At 23.5% G+C, this 17,306-nt stretch overlaps 1 protein-coding gene across 3 annotated transcripts; it reads right to left on the reverse strand.

Annotated features, from left to right (window-relative positions):
* Positions 1-1,638: 1,638 nt before the first annotated feature.
* Positions 1,639-16,802, reverse strand: LOC113551332 (chorion peroxidase-like). Of its 3 annotated transcripts, none has more exons than XM_026953515.1 (15): positions 16,747-16,802; positions 11,315-11,461; positions 10,767-10,843; positions 8,884-8,977; positions 8,404-8,795; positions 8,058-8,231; positions 7,612-7,690; positions 6,341-6,486; positions 5,970-6,211; positions 5,089-5,221; positions 4,753-4,990; positions 3,637-3,729; positions 3,408-3,577; positions 3,214-3,322; positions 1,639-1,747 (listed from the first exon to the last, which is right to left on the reverse strand). In XM_026953515.1, exons 1-15 carry the CDS (start codon positions 16,752-16,754, stop codon positions 1,702-1,704), a joined length of 2,148 nt encoding a protein of 715 aa, XP_026809316.1. In that variant the 5' UTR covers positions 16,755-16,802; the 3' UTR covers positions 1,639-1,701. The 3 variants fall into 3 exon arrangements, with proteins under 3 accessions (XP_026809316.1, XP_026809314.1, XP_026809313.1); XM_026953513.1 differs by lacking the exon at positions 1,639-1,747 and adding an exon at positions 2,306-2,509; XM_026953512.1 differs by lacking the exons at positions 1,639-1,747; positions 16,747-16,802 and adding an exon at positions 2,306-2,509 and having other exon boundaries at positions 11,315-11,478.
* Positions 16,803-17,306: the final 504 nt, after the last annotated feature.

The following is a 17,306-nucleotide window of genomic DNA, read 5'->3' on the forward strand; positions in this document are numbered from 1 at the left end:
TTTCTATTAAATATTATTATTGCACAGCTATTCAACAATAACAATTACGTTTTTTTTTTTTTTGACATATTTGCCATACTACGTAGATATATTATGAACGATATATATTTATATTGAAAACCTGTTCGATACGATCGAACTTCAAATATAATAACGCTTGACACCTTTATACATTCTAAATTAAACCCAATTACATTATTACATGTATGTATAATTATAAATCTAGAAACCTTGAAATCCTATAGTTAGACGAATTTGACAGTCGTAACAACTAGTGTTGATCGCCTAGTACAGTAGCACGTACCTATATAGTAAAAAACGCATTAACAAATATTCGTGTAATAGTGATAAAGACATGTTTGTTTAACGGGCACTTGATTCATATTAATTAGAAAAGACGTTTTTTTATAAATATATAATGTCATATGAAATGGGTTATTGCCTCGGATTATTACGAAGGACGCGACGATTGACGTTGTTTATTAAATATTCCTTAAACCGTAAATCATTTTCCACGCTTATAATTTTAACAGGTATTTATTTATGAATGATTACGTAATGACACTATGCATAAAATACAATAAATTATAATATGCTATTTTAAGAACAAATTAATATTATATTTTAACTCTTAATTAAACTGAAATAAATACAAAATATCAAAAATATTGAATTCACGTGCATAACACTTAAATAAAAAAATTTAAAAAAAAAATATCTAAAGAGTAAAGACATTATATATAATATGTTATATAGATACTATATAATAAAGTGTATTGGTACATTAAGTACGTGGACAAAACTTAAAAATGTCGAGTGTAAAAATAATTAAAGAATCAAGTCTTGTTCGTATTATACGCACTGAAAATGGCAATTTAAAATTCTAGACAACAAAATAATATTGGCCTAAACATATATTATACAAGAACATAACTTTCAAGATTTCACTTATTGTTGCTCAACTGTTATTGTAGTTTTTTATTATTATTATATTTAGGATTGGATTATGATATTGTCACTTCAAAATTGTTATAATATGTATTATAATTATATAATCTAATTTTTAATTTGCTTAAATATTTGATATACATATTGATGTAAGAAAAAATACCACGAAAAAGCAAAATATATAAAAATGTACTTACCCTTATTGAAAATTTCACTATCACAGATGACTTCTACAAACTAGCACTGATACCGTCGATACACTAATATAGTAATAAATATGTTGGGTGCTTCTATACTTTTGTCAAGGTTGTTTTGCCCTACCTCTCTCATCCCTATACCAAGATCATACAGTTACGTAAAGATATCTTGTTAGACAATGATTAACCTTGGATAGATTATAAATTATAATATCTAGATCGGTATAGTGAACAATTAATCGAATTATGTTTTTAAAAGATTTTCCTTTTTTTTTACTGAAACATCGCTGTCCTATGATAACCCGATAGAAAAATATAGAATGTCTGATATAAACAATAAAATAAAATAAATATATATAGTTTTTTAATAGAAAATAATCGTACACAAAGTCAGAACAATTTAAGTATTTGTATTTAATATTTTGATTGTTTACGTTAAAAAGTAAAACCTCGAAATTGAAGCTATAAATTTATTGAAATGTTAATATTGCTATTTTTAAATTATGCCTAATGCTCATAAATATATGAATTATATTAACTGTTACATTTTTACCACCTATCCGTATAATAAATATGTATCTTTAATCTTCGAGTATATAATCCTAAAAAAGAAAAACAATTATAAATAGATTATAGATGAACTAGTTTAAAAAAATGTAAAAATGATTTTAAAACTCAAAAAAAAATATATCAAATGAACTTTGTATTAAAAAAAAACATAAATGGATAGATTTAAATTGCTCATAAAGTTTATCAATACCTACATAGATATATAAGTATAAAAGTTAAAATGTAAGTTTTTTGATTTAATTAAATTTTTTATACGTCATATTGTATATAGGTGAACTACGATAAAAACGGTTTTATGACCATTTTCAAAGTTAAAATTTACAAAACTTACATAATATTTTATATTTTAATTGTCGAGTTTAAACATTAAATAACAATAGCTCTTTTAAGTAACAATAAACATATATTTTTAATTTAAAATAAACGTGTTTATGTAAAAAAAATGGAAAATATTACAAATCCTATTCCTGACAATACTACGTAGGTTATTTTCATTTTTTACATTTAACTATAACAAAATTAATTTAATACATCAACAAATTAACAAAAAAATAAATGGATTAGTATGTAAATATTAACTATAAAATTATATATATACTTTTACAATAAATACATTGATTTCAAAACTCTCTCTTCGTTTAAGAAAAAAATATCATTAAAATATCGTTTTATATAGGCGGTGCTTGATCTAAAATACATATGGTTATATATTTCACGAGGTCGTTGGGAAATCAGCCCATTTGTTTAAGTTTAATAGTGGAATAATTCCGCTACGGCAGGGTACTCGAGGATTTCTGTAAGAAGACAGGTCAATTAAAAAATAGTTTTTAAATAGTTATTATTTAATGAAATTATAAAAAGTCCAAAACCTAATATAGTATTGAATTATATTTTCATGTGAATTAGTTTCCAAAATAAAAATTAAGTTACTAAATGTACGATATTTTAATCGGACTAATCGTTCTAATTTATTTTAAATTAATTACCGTTTTGTATTTAATTAAACAGGATTAAATAGTTTTAAAATAACTGCGAATTGAGAGAGATCAGAAAAATATTTCTCATTTTAATTTAATTAAAATTAAAATTATTCAATGTTTTAACTAATTATTAATTAGTTAGTATTGAAAATCACATTTTTTTTATAATTATTTTTCTAACAAAATGTAAAAAACATACAAAATACTATATTGTATTAACTAATATATTAAACACATAAATGAATAACTTCTTGATATTTTTTCAGATTTTAAAAATGTAAGATATGTAAATTAAATACATATTATTATTTTTATTACAGTATCATTTTTTGTTGTTGATTATAAATTTATTTTAAATCTTTTAAAATCATATAAATAATATAAAATTTTATTTATTTTAGATATTAAAAACGTTAGATTGGAGTTATTTTAATAGAAATAATTTAATATTGTAGACTTGTGGTTGATGTTTTGATAATATGAAATTTAAAATTAAAGTGTATCTAAATATTTCTTACATTTCATGATCAGGAAGAACGATTGGCCATAACTGAATAGTGTCGATCAAATCAGTGTTATCGCATAATACTCGGGCTAATCTTGTTTTTCGGATTTCATATAATTGATCTAAAGTAAATATAATGAAAAATACAATTTTTAATATTTATTTATTTATTTTTTATATAAAATAAATATTGTTCAACTGAAATACCTGGAGTAAACGAAGATGGCTGATTTGGCAGTTCGTACCAAAAACGATCACCTCTTCTGGCATAGCTAAATTGAGTAGCCAAAATACAAGAAAAAACTGGACCTGCCATGCTTCCTGGTAATGGTTTTTCAGATACACCACCAGACCATAAATCTACGTCTTCTGGAGAGCTGTAAGAATAAAATTAATTTTATAAATGATATCTTTAAGCTTGTAATTTTTTACTTACTCATATATTGTTGAATATCGATGAATAGTAGAGTTAGGCATATCTCCAGACAATGTTTGAAATAAATTAGAAGCCGGTAAGCCACAAAATTTTCTAATACAAATACAATTTGTATTTCAGCAAAAATAGTATAGTTTAAATATTTAAATTCAAAATTAATTTTGGTCTATTAAGTGTAAATTTATATAATTAATACATTTTAAACAAGAGGTATAATGGCATTCATCATATACGACAATATAATATAGTATAGAATAATTTCAACTAGACCTACAATAAAGTATAACCAATAAACATCATTAACTTCGTAATAAAAAAGAATGATACAACTTAATTTAAGTTGTATACACTCCATATTATACTCAAATACAATTTAAATAATATAATATTATTATATAAATAATGCCAAAATATATAAGAAATTGGCGAATTCAATGGTTCAGGGATTGATCGATCGTGGTTTTCTATATGTTTATAAGGAACCATTAGCTTATTATAGATTCATTCAATTTTTGTACTGATGCTATTTAAATGAATAAAGAGAAAATCCAAAACATTTTTCATTTTTAGAAACAGACAAGATATGTTTTTAATTAATTTTTTTTTCGAGATAATAAAATTTTTTTTTTAATTTTTAAGTCCTCTAAGACCTTAAAATAGAATTTATATCTATATTAAATTTTATGAGTAATTAAAATATTTTTAAAGTCATAATGCTTATTTTATTTTATAAGAGTGAAATTTTTCGAAAAAACTAAAATAGATATATTTAAGAAGAATAAATTATGTCGATGTTTAATACATTATGACTTGCAGGTTGCCAATCTGAGCTTCACTGTTGTATTTTAAATTTATTATAGTGTAAATAAACAATTATAACGATCTCTCAGTTCCCACTCATATTGTTTATAAACTAAACAATTATAATTTCAATCAATTGATGTTCGCATCTATGTAGGAATTCTTTAACTTAGAATTATAGAAAGTAAGAGATCCTACCTAACAACAGTATTCAACAACAATTAATGAAGTATTATTATATTACATTTCTTAGTATAATTTATGTGTAAAAAACATTTTGCACTATAATCAATTAATCATAAAACAATGATTTACCTGTATTCCATGTAGCCGGGTAAACCGAAGTCTCTACCTCTCTGGATATTAAATGCTACTAAGTCTACTCCAAACCTATTACCAGGTTTCTTGAACAACGCATTCGTTACTTCCTGAGTTATTGAATCGTCCATAGCTTGAGCCACTTGATTAGTTAAACCCATTATATACTCATCGAAAACTCCAACTCTATACAAATCGTATGGACGGCGGATGAGATCAGACAATTTTTTAGAAGCTAAATTTAGGTGAATTAAAAATTTTTAATATTTTTATTTATCTTATAATATATATATATATATATATATATATTCATTTTGATTTATACTTATTTACCGATAAATTTATGAGCTCTGCTCCATCTTTCAATTGAAGTTGGCAAAAATGTGTGACCAATTCTGAGAGCTGCTGCTGAAAATTCGGATAAGATGTTGGGGTTAACATTTGGGTCATAACCATCCCAATAGCCCTAAATCAAAATGTATATTTACTTCTGTAATTATTTTATTAGTATTAGTTAAGATAATTATTTATAATTTAGTTTGATATAAGCTGACACCAACACAAAAAATATTAACATAACTAAAACTAAATATTATTACAGTCATTTAACTACATATAAATTTATACGATAAATTTAATTTATATTAAACAATAATTAGTGGGTACTCCAAAAAATTCAATAGTGAGCCAAATTATGTAATTTATATATTGAATGTAAATTTATAATTATTTTCAGAAACACAAAAATATTTAGCTTGTAGTTAAACAAATAACAATTAAAAAGTGAAAAATTTAAAAATATTTGCAAAACTTGTACATCTTGACATGGATTTGTGTAAATTAATGTAAGATATTAATTTTAAATTTACATAAACAATTTGTGTAAATATGAGTTATTTATGTAAGTATAAGCATTATCAATTTACCAATCATTGACACTCATATTTAATTTAAATATAGCATGTACAGTCTATACAAGTACTTTTACATGGTATTGCTAGATATGTGGATTTATGCAGTTTACCAAACTAACATCGTTCAAATTAAAATTATTTTTGATTCTTATATTAAGTTTAAACATTATTTTATTTATTTATAAATATTATAGTTTCATTTAAAATGTATTTAAAATTTTAGTCCTTAAAATAATAATTCTTGAATTATAAAAATATAATTTGTTTAAAATTAATATTATATTAAGCTATTTAAATTACTTCTTTTTGTAATAATAGTCCAAATTTTTCCATAACTCCTTTTCCAAGTAATGTAGGCAAAAACTCGTTATAAGCTATGTGCTGAATTTCTGCTATAACGATTCGTCTCGCTTCTTGAAAAACAGTTTCGTCATCCCAATGTGGATTAATTCTACCAAATTCTTTTGCTATTCTATTATGCTCTCTTGCCCATATTATATGCATAGTAGCAAGCACGAGTTGTTCATTTACTCGAACTTCTCCTGTAAATTAAATGTTATATATGTATACATTTTTTTTTAAATAACTAATATAAATGGTAGGTATAATATGTAAAATATTTAAATATAAAACTATTATTTAATTATATAAATTAATATAATTTAATATACCAGCATCAAAACAATATTGTGAACGGTTCAATCTAGTACATCCTTCATCGGGATCTTTAAGTCTCAATGGCAACAAATCTTTTAATCCGTAATTAATAAACGCAGGGTTCATGCGAAGTAAACCTCCATAACCGGATCTTAAATGCCTATAAAAAATCAAAGACAGTTACAAATTGTTTAATAATAATTATAGTTTAAATTTTGAAGCTAAAAAAAATAGTATACCACAACATTACAATACATTGTTTTATTAAATTTGATTTTGGAATAATTATTCTTATGGGGTATCGTTTTTTTTCAATATTTAGGTAGCCGAAAACATTCCTAAACTATATACCTATAAAAGAATTTTGTCAAAATCTTAACTTTAAATGATTATAAAAATAAAACTATAACTAGGTATATATTTTAAATATTTTTATCTTTTATGTAAATAGACTTTTGTGGAAACTTGTATTAAATTTTCAAGAATTTTAACATATAGGTTAAAATAGTGAATAATTTTTTTATCGACATTTATATAGAAACAATTTTAAATTATCATGTTTTAAATTGTATCGTTCAATGAAAATGATAATCTAGTATATAGTAAAAATTTCAAATATCTATTGTAATTTATTTTTTTGAAATACAATAAATTACTAAAAATTGTTTAAAGAGAACTAATTATTTTATGTGTGAATATTGAATGTTATGAACATTTGAACTTAAAATGCTCATACAAAATTAATTTAGCTTTTCAGTGAAATTTTTTCTTCACATAAAAATTGAAAAAGTATTTAAAGAACCTTGTTTTAATTTTTTAAATTTTATAGATATAAAAACTAAAATGTTTATGAATTCTTACTACAAAATAATTTATTAATTTTCGCCATTATTATGGTTTTCATCAAAATTCTAACTACCTACGCTTACAAAAAAAGTATTGTGACTTTCGATCTTTGATATTTTTTAATTAAGAAATTAATAACTCATGATGAACTTTGTATTTATTTTTCAAGCATTTCTATCCAGCAAATAACTTTAATTGATATTCATAAAAAAAAAAAACAAAAAAAATTTAAAAATGTTTATGTCTGTAAATAGTTTAAAAACAGTTTAAATATTTTAATAATTTTATCATAAATAAAAAACAATAATATAAACATTTCGTGAAAATTTAAAGTATCTACGGTTATTCGTTTTTGATTTGGATAAAAAAAACAAAATAGAAATTGTTAAAAATTGGATTTGAGTAAAAATTATATTAGTGTTAATAAGAACTTTATTACCTAGCGTAATCTTCAGTAACACTATAAACTGTATTTGCGTCTATTACTCCTGTCAATGTGTTGAACGGTAACCTTGAACCTAAAATTAACAATGTAAATTTTTAAATTGCATTAGTTTACAATTACTATATTACGACGGAATAATAAAATACTATATAACTCGATGAATAAATTCTATAAACACTATTTTTTTTAGCGTCTAATTATCTAACATTATTTACGTAATTCTGGTTAATAATAACTAATTAAATATTAATTTAGATCCTGAGCAAAGAAAATATTTATTTTGCATCACTTATACATTCTATTTTCTATTTTTAATTAATTTTTTGGTTCTTAGGAACAGTGCTAAAAAGATAAAAATATTCAATTTTTAAATATCTATGTATTATTTTATTTAATGTTCCAATACGAACTTAAATACAACTATGGACATACTCTCTTACCTAAACGACATCCTGGTCTAACCGATGGAAAAGCTCTGACAAAATCGATACATTTTACATTAAATTTACTATAAAAGTAATCATCATCTGGAACAGGTATTTCGTTGCAGTAAGGATTTTTTAAATGTGGAGGTCGATTACAGCATTCTTCTGGTTCATTCTTTGTAATTGGATCTATAAAAAAACATGGTATTTATTCAAATTTGACTATTTATTAATCAATTGTTTTAAAAAATGATTGTTTGCTGTAATTGATTACCATACAACTCATATATTACATGCAATCGTTATTGTATTTTAAATTAATTTAATTAATCGCTTAAAACCTTTTTAAACTAAGATTTACCAGCAGGCGTTCCTGTGAGTGTGAAATCGTGATCCATAAACTGACCAAAAGCGACCAACATAACGGTAGCCGCGTGTTCGTGGTACCCTTCGTCGGGGTGCATTGTTCTGGACACTATTCTAGCTGTCGGTAGATCTCGATTATTGAGGCTGCTGACTTTTGGTCCACTCATGCCGTCCGAAAACAACGGTCCAACTAGTCTCGAAAATGGTGTATTGGTAGCGCCCCACGTTGGATGCTTAACGTTATTACATAGACCATCATATCTCCTGTACTTTCCCGGTCTGCACTCGACATTGGACAAGAACGCCGGACATATCTCTCTGATCAAAGTTCTCGACGTATCTATTTGAGGCAATCCTTTTTCTACTTCTTCGTAAGAAAGTCCATAGCTGTAATATTGTAAACATAATATGATGTTTACGAATGCCTCGATCCATTGCAATGTGTTTGCGTGCGCGTATTGCGAGTACACCTTACTTTTTAGTCAATTGTATGGATATATCCAACAATAGTTCGCCGACAGATGCCAATTCTTGAGCTGTCCACTTATCTTTATTTGTTTGTGCCACATCTGAAAAATTGAATATTTATATAAATCATCCTTCTCAATAATTAAATGTTACTATTGGTAATGTAATTTGTGACTGTTAATTAGAACTTAGAGTTGTTACACATGTAAGTATATCATATGGTTCGAAAATCTGAGTCATCATATATAACGGCAACAGTATGTTTTTTAATGTTATCTAAAAATGTTACACATTTGAGCACGAAATAATAATATGTTTAGGGCTCTATTTTTTTCTTATATTACATGTTTGAGTACTATAAAAAATATATTATGAGTATTTTTTGTATATAATAAAGTATACCTAAAAAAAGTTTAAGTATAAAGTATAAACCCTTTTCATATATTTATATAATTTATATCGTTACAGTATTCGTTACACTACCTACATAATTTTGACGTAACACGCATTATAAATATTATTAAATTAATTATTTATTAATATTATATTACAAATATATAATTATATATATATAATATCATATTATGTAACTTAAATATTTCCTAAAAAAAAGTTATATATTTATTAATTTTTAATAATGAAATGTAGTATATTTTTACATTTTAGTTTTTTAGGAATATCGAGTGTATAAACCTTATGTGAATTTTGAATATTGAACATATAATAGTACCCATTAGTGCTGAATTGATTTAAAATTTGAAATAAAAGTTACCCTTATTTTACAATACGCGATTAAAAATGTCATTATCTATTATATTTTTTTCGAGTTTTAAATATAAATTTTTTTTCATTTTCTTCTTATCATACAATATTATATAATATTCTCTATTTACTTAGGATGTTTTATATCCATAATAGAATTTATCCGAGGTTTATTTCAATTATCATAAAAGTTTGTATTTCAATTCCATCTATTTTTGGCTATCAATTAAATACCTATTTATCAATCATTACTATAGGCATTACAATATCTAAGCAAATGCAAATAAATAATCAGATTCTTCAATCACAAATATCAACTATCGAGTTAAACCGGTTGTGAAAATTGCATAGGTACACCTTTCACTAGTAATAGTGTATAGAGTTCAAAAATAGTATCATTTATTCTGTTTATATGCAGAATTGAAAATATTACGATCGCTTTAAGCTTTTTATTAATATATTATATTGTATCTATACTATAACCCAACTGCAACCGGATAAAAATTATCTATTGTAAAATACGACGTTTATCGATTGGTTGAGTGTAATTATTTCATTAGAAATCGATTTTGTTTATTATTTAGGTTTACCTAAATAAAATAAATATGCCTAATCTTACAATAAATGTGAATAACAATGATTTTCATATCAGCGATTTTAATGATTTCATAGACATTTTTTTTTTTTAATACCTGTAAAAACAAGACAATTATTTTTTCTCCCGCATAACAAATGGCAATCATAAAGCAAACCAAAAACTAAGCTCTCATAGTTTAAGGATAACAATTGTCTTTATGTCAACATTTGGGGGTTGAGTTTTGTGATAAACATTAGTTACTATGTTACTCCTGGTCCTGGCAAAATATCGTTGAATTAGTTTAATTGTTTCATATATTACCCCGGATAGATTAATAACTAACAGACAGGCACTTCAATTTTATTTGTATAAATATCGGAAAGAGCAAAATACTAAATAAATACAACTAATAATATTATGGTATTAAAGGTTAAATTTATGGTCATTTTTTATATATTTTTTTTTAAACATTACAATTTTCAATCTATTTGTTAGTAAATACAAAGCTAATTTTTATTCAGCAGTAATTTTTTTTGTATTCAAATACTTACTAATTCTTTTTCTAGCATCTATGTATGCTTTGTTGACTGCTTCATAAGTGATACATTGACCTGGTTGACCCATGCCTCTAATGAATAAAAAATAATAAATATAGTATGATACAATAATGTTACATCTTCAAACGTGGTGGTATTATAATACAGTTAATTTTTACCTGTAAATATTAATAATAGTTTCTATATTGTAATATAATAATAAAACACATTCATGATTAAGGGGCAGCCACACCAACATTTAATTTCTCTGTCTACATTACATTTAATATAGGAACAAGGAGATTCCGTATTTTCACGGTTACAAATTTCTGGTTCGGTTATGACAATGGTACCTAGTATATATTTTATAAAGAAGAATATTTCCTGTGCATTGATCGGAGAGATTTTTTTTATATTTTCATTTTTAAATAAGTTATTAATGGTTAAAAATAATCGTGATTAATTTAAATTAAAACATGTGAATTTTTACCATAATAGTTTTAGTTAATATTTACAACCTTAAAAATAAAAATACTGAAAAATTAAAAAATCTAGATACTTACAGTGGGCCCGCTCTTAATGTATTAGAATTGAAATCAAAAATACTAGTCCTTCCTGGACCTGTTAAATGTAGTGCACATTCGCCATCCAAAGATTGAGTTGTTCCAAAAGTACATAGTATCAGTACTAAACTGACAGTTATAAATAATCTGAAACAAATTATCATTATGATCTTGAGTACAAAAACATTTTTAATCATCTATTATTATAAATGCGTATTATATTTAAAGTAATCATGTCTCTAATACACTTAAACTTTATTTTTCATAAAGTAAAGTTCTTAAGATTAAAATGTTTATGAATACTAGTGTTCTAAATATACTCTTGTATATGCCTATGTATATAAACTATGCTTATCCATAAAGTATATAATATTATCAAGGACCGTTTAATAATATTTGTAGGTAATAAAGGCACAATCAAGGATTGATTTTAAGTACTACGTTTTTATATTTCAAATAATTACAAGTAGTTTCTGTGTATTAACCAATTAAATTTTTAAAAATATTTAATAACGATGTTTAGTTCTTAAACATAAGCCTAACGTCTTTCTTTACACAATTTATTACAAAATTAGTAATTTTGTTTACTTTTCTCAGTTGGTAATTTAATGTAATTGTATACTTATAGTTATATAAATAGCTTAAATTTTGCAAATTTTAAATCACATAATTTATTTTTAAATTATCATACCTTACAAGTTGTAACTCGTTAATTGCATATTAGTAATTAAATATTTAATTAGTATGAGCATTTTAATTATCTATTTTTTAGAATCCTCATACATTTTTTATCTATAATTTACATTTTTTTTTACAAGTAAAATATATTATAGTAATAATAATATAGTTAAATATATTATACATCAATAAGCTATTAACAACTCAAATTTTTGTAAAATCTTAAACATAGAATTGAATATAATTCAGTTTGCTATGGTATTTATAACAACAATCTATACAAAAAAGAAAATATTTTTGTATCTAATAAATGGCAATTTTAAATAGTTTTCTAATCTACATAAATAAATTAATAATAATTTATATTCCATATTGCTTTTAATTTTAATATCGTAATTATTGATAGCACGACAATGTTTTGATAAGAAAAAAGAACTTGGTTTGAATAAATAGTTCATCTTTAAATTAATTAATTAACTTTATTAAAGCAATAAATAATATTATATTTATTTTCATCATACCTATAATATATTTACATAGCATCTAGCAAAAACACATATTATGACCAACCCATTATAGATACGATTATTGAGAATATCAACATCTTAAATCCAAATGAACTCTATGAGCTGCTGTTATTTATAACCTAATAATAATTGGCAATTTTACGAACACTTTTATTACAATAAATATACATATTCACTAACTATTTGAGGTATAGCAAAAACATCATTTTATAAAATTTTCTGATATAGAAGTGCAGTCAATTTTGAAAACATGTAAACAGAAATTTTAAATTAATATGACTGCAGTCATAACTTATAATTACATATTTTACGCATTACATTTTACTAAAATTTAAGTTAATTAATTCCTAATATTTGTTACAAATTATCGATACATCGTAGTTTTTTATCTAGCAACTTTAAATTATTGTCTGCATATTTAACAGTAAGCCAAAATCGTAAGAACGTTTCAATTGATTCAACTATTATAAATACTATATTTTGGGTCCATCCACACATCCAATTACATTACTTATCATTATTATGTTTGTAATAATGTGGGCTATATTTGAATAGAATGCCGACAAATCATAACAAACACTATAACTTATATGATTCTATACAATATAAATATATATAATAGAATTTCGCTTTACAAGAAGTGGTGCTAAACTCAAACAGACCATCATTAAGTACATATAGATATAATCATAATTGTTACTCAAAGTTCAAGGTAGGTTACGATGGGTGTGTGGTTTATTATGACAATAACTTCATAATACTATCACATATTATCTTAAGTATACCCACATATTTAAATACAAAAATATACTGCGGCTTATAATGCAAAATGTTTAACGTAATTGAAATTAAATAAACTTGACGTTAGTTGTAATAATAATAAAATTAAACTAAAAAATACACACCGAAATAAATCCCGTAATATTCTTGAAATATTTACGTAATATTGGCGGTTTATATTGAATAAAAAAAAAACCATAGGTATTACATAATTTAAAGACTGTAACTATTACCCTGCGATCATTAAGCGCTCATCTCCACAAATGCTTAGTAATTAATTTTAATCTTTATAGTCATGCATACGTGTAATATAAAATGAAAAGCTTGTACAAGAATCAAGATTAGTAAATACCTATTCATTGTCTTAATTTTTTTTGTATGTTTAATGTTTTGTTTCGTACGTGTTAGAAGTTCCTAATTATAATGATTAATTAATATGTCTGGCAGTCTAGCAGTATCTAGAATAAGAAATAATAATATAAATTAAATTAATTAAACATTGCGTAAAACTGATATTAATACGACGTGCGTATTAATACGTAATAAATACTAATAATGAAAAATAATATGCAAAAATATCAGTATTTTTCAACGAAAAATGTATCGAATGTAAAGTGTATGTGCTGTAAGTATAATATGATATATTACTATAGACATATTTTGTTAATTATTATGCATGTTGTGTAATTTAATTCTAAGATATAATAAGATTACAATTAAATAACAAGGATCTATGAAATTAAATCGTAATTACCAATTAGTAATATGAATCCATTCAGTTAGGAGAATTAGATTTTTAATTTACCACAAATAGCCACTATTAACTAATAATATTATAATAATAAATTTATAATGTTATAAATTGTACTATTAAGCATTATGTATTAATGAAAATAATAAGAATAAAAAATAAGTTGTTGTCAGTTTTCAAAATAATCAATTAATTAAATACTACATACCAGATAACACTGTAGAATAAAATATATTGGGATAATTTAATTCTTTAAAACTATTTGCAAAAGTAAGATAATAATAAATTTAAACTAACTATAGTATGTAACCATACAATTGTTATTTTAATAACTCACGCTAAACTTGGGCTGTTTTACATATTGTAAATTAATTATTATTATACATTTGTATTTTATTATTATTAAATATTTATAAATGTTTTACTTGGGTGAGATTTCACGATTTGCAAAATACATAAAAATATTTCTGTGTAAGAGGTACTGTATGTCAATACTCAATAAAAAAGAATTTAATTTACTTTTTAACTTTAATTATATAATTATATTGTTATAATAAATGTAAGTAATTGGCCATCTACAGAGAAAGTGGGTACCAATATAGAAAGGAATAATGTATTTTAGTATTGTATAAATAGCAGTAATGGTAAATTATGGTTTTCTATTATATTACTGTAATTCCTTTAGTAAACTTATATTTTTATTAAAATGATAACAGTTAACAGTTGTATTATAGCAAAATTATAGTGATACAAATATATTTTTAGAAAGAAGCCATTTATTAATTATAACGACAATTTACTTTCAGTTTAATAATAATTTTCTAAAACTGGTCACGATTCATAATGTCAATTGGCAATAATTATGCTTTAACCTGCAGCATGAATTACCTGAAAACGTGTTGATAGGACATTATGGTATGACGACAAGTCCTATTTTTCTCCTGCATAGTATTAAAGAAAGATCATTATGAAGCATGACGTTTGAGAACCGAGAATAAAATCCGGAAGTACTTGTTTAATATATGAAAAAAAATATATTGTAAATTATATTTACTTTTTGATTTTTTTATAATTATTGAATCAGATAATTTAACTGTATATACAGTTATGGATATCAATTCATAAAAGAGTTAACGGGTGTCTATATATAATATAAATACAATTATCATGTAGAATGTCCTAAATCTAAATCGTATAATGATTCTTTTGGAAGAAATTACTAATAAGTTAAAAAAGATATAATAAACTAAATACAAATTGTGTATAAAATACACATAAAATATAAGTAAAATTGATGGTTTTTATATTATTATTAGCTTCAAAGTTGGGTATTTTTCCCAGGTTAAAACTAATCTATATTTCTATCGTTTTCTGTTTAGTTTCAGTTGGTATATATCAGGGATGAGAAACTTGCAGTCTGTGTACCTTTTTTTATCTGGCCCTTGCTACATTTTCAAATTACTTTATTAAATTTTATTTTATTGTCTTTATAAAATTGTTATAATGTTTATCGCAAAACGTAGATATAAATTATCCAAAGGTATTAGTATTGGTCAAAGTAATCATTACCAATATAATTTTGATCATAAATGTTTGATTCTAAGATTTGTTTTTTTTTCTAACTTTGTAAAAATATTTATATTATTTGCCATATTTCTACTAATTAATGATAGTAATTATAATAATATAAACTATATTATAATCAATGGCAACCATTTAAATAAACAAAAAAAGATATTCTTTTTTTGTGAACCTAAACTAAATTCATTAACAACTATAACGACCTATAAACAGATTGAAAAAAACTATAAACACCATTCGAATCTCGGAAAATTAATAAGACATTATCCCTGTATGTATTGAAATATTTATGTCTTGGTATTATAAATTTAGATATTTTAGAATATAGCAAATTTGTGTTCAGTTGAATGAATTTTGTTTTGTTACCTTTTATATTTAAGCGAATTATCGGTCTATTATCAAAAATAAGAAATATTAACTGTGCTTAAGGTTTTTTTTGATATTTTAATTTTTTAATAAGATATGAGTATTGCAAATATTATAAGATAAAGATGCTCATATCTAATTTTTAAATTAAATTATTGAAAAAACCCAACGCTTAAGCACACATGATTTTTTTATCTTCAACTTTTATAATGGATCAATTAACACTAATAATAAAAAAAAATAACAATATGCAATTTGGTTCTACTGAACAAAAATTGGCCGTGTTATATTTATATGTATATAAGATGGAAACAACACATACTGGAGCAGTATCCTCTTAATTCATACAACTCTTGATCATAACGGTTAAGTTAATTTTGAGTTTACAATCTTATAGAAAATAAATAATTTTTTTAAATATATGAATAGTACACTTCAATTATATGACATACATAGTAAATAAGTGTGATGTATCGTGATCATGTATTCGTGTACGTGATAAAAATAATTAACATGTGAATTAATATAATATATACCTATTTTTAAATAATAGTATAAAATATTTCCTAGTTTCCTACTTAAAAAATAATTTAATTTATTAAAGCGAATGATATTTTTTTTTTGTAATACCACATACGTTATTCTATCTAATTCTATTTTTAACATTATCGTATAAAACATACAAATGTATTACTTATACATTAAACTCCTAATTATATTATTGATACAAAATTATTGCCAGAACTTACCTGTCCATCAAAGTTTTTATGAATATCGCTCAACAAAATGTATTCACTGTTGTCTGTTACGTATCAGATGCATATATGCACAGATGAAGAAACAATCTGAAAGACCAACATCTTTCCCACGAAAAATTTCCACCACTTTTTTTTATTTGACAAAATTACTAAACACCTTTCACTATTGGTCAAGGATAACTCGGAAAATGAATAACATAAAATTAGATATATGAAATATGAAAGAAAATTGTCATTCCCAATTTTATTATTAAATTTAGTACCATTATAAATTATACCATATTTATATTCAAAACCATTATTAATTTAAAGCATTAGTGCAATCTTATATTATTTCAAACACTTGTATAATTTGTATTAATACTAATTATACTAATACCAAATGATTTGTTCGTTAAATTGAGAATAGTATTTATGTTATATTTAGAATATTCATTATACAAAAACATAAAATAATTTTTTTTTTTTTGAAGAAAGATCAAAGAAATATTATAACTCAATAAATACAATGTTTTAAAAATCAAATTATTTCCCGTAAAAAGTATTTATTA

The sequence above is a fragment of the Rhopalosiphum maidis genome, chromosome 2, assembly GCF_003676215.2.
Source record: "Rhopalosiphum maidis isolate BTI-1 chromosome 2, ASM367621v3, whole genome shotgun sequence".
In the NCBI taxonomy this organism is placed as follows: Eukaryota; Metazoa; Arthropoda; class Insecta; order Hemiptera; family Aphididae; genus Rhopalosiphum; species Rhopalosiphum maidis.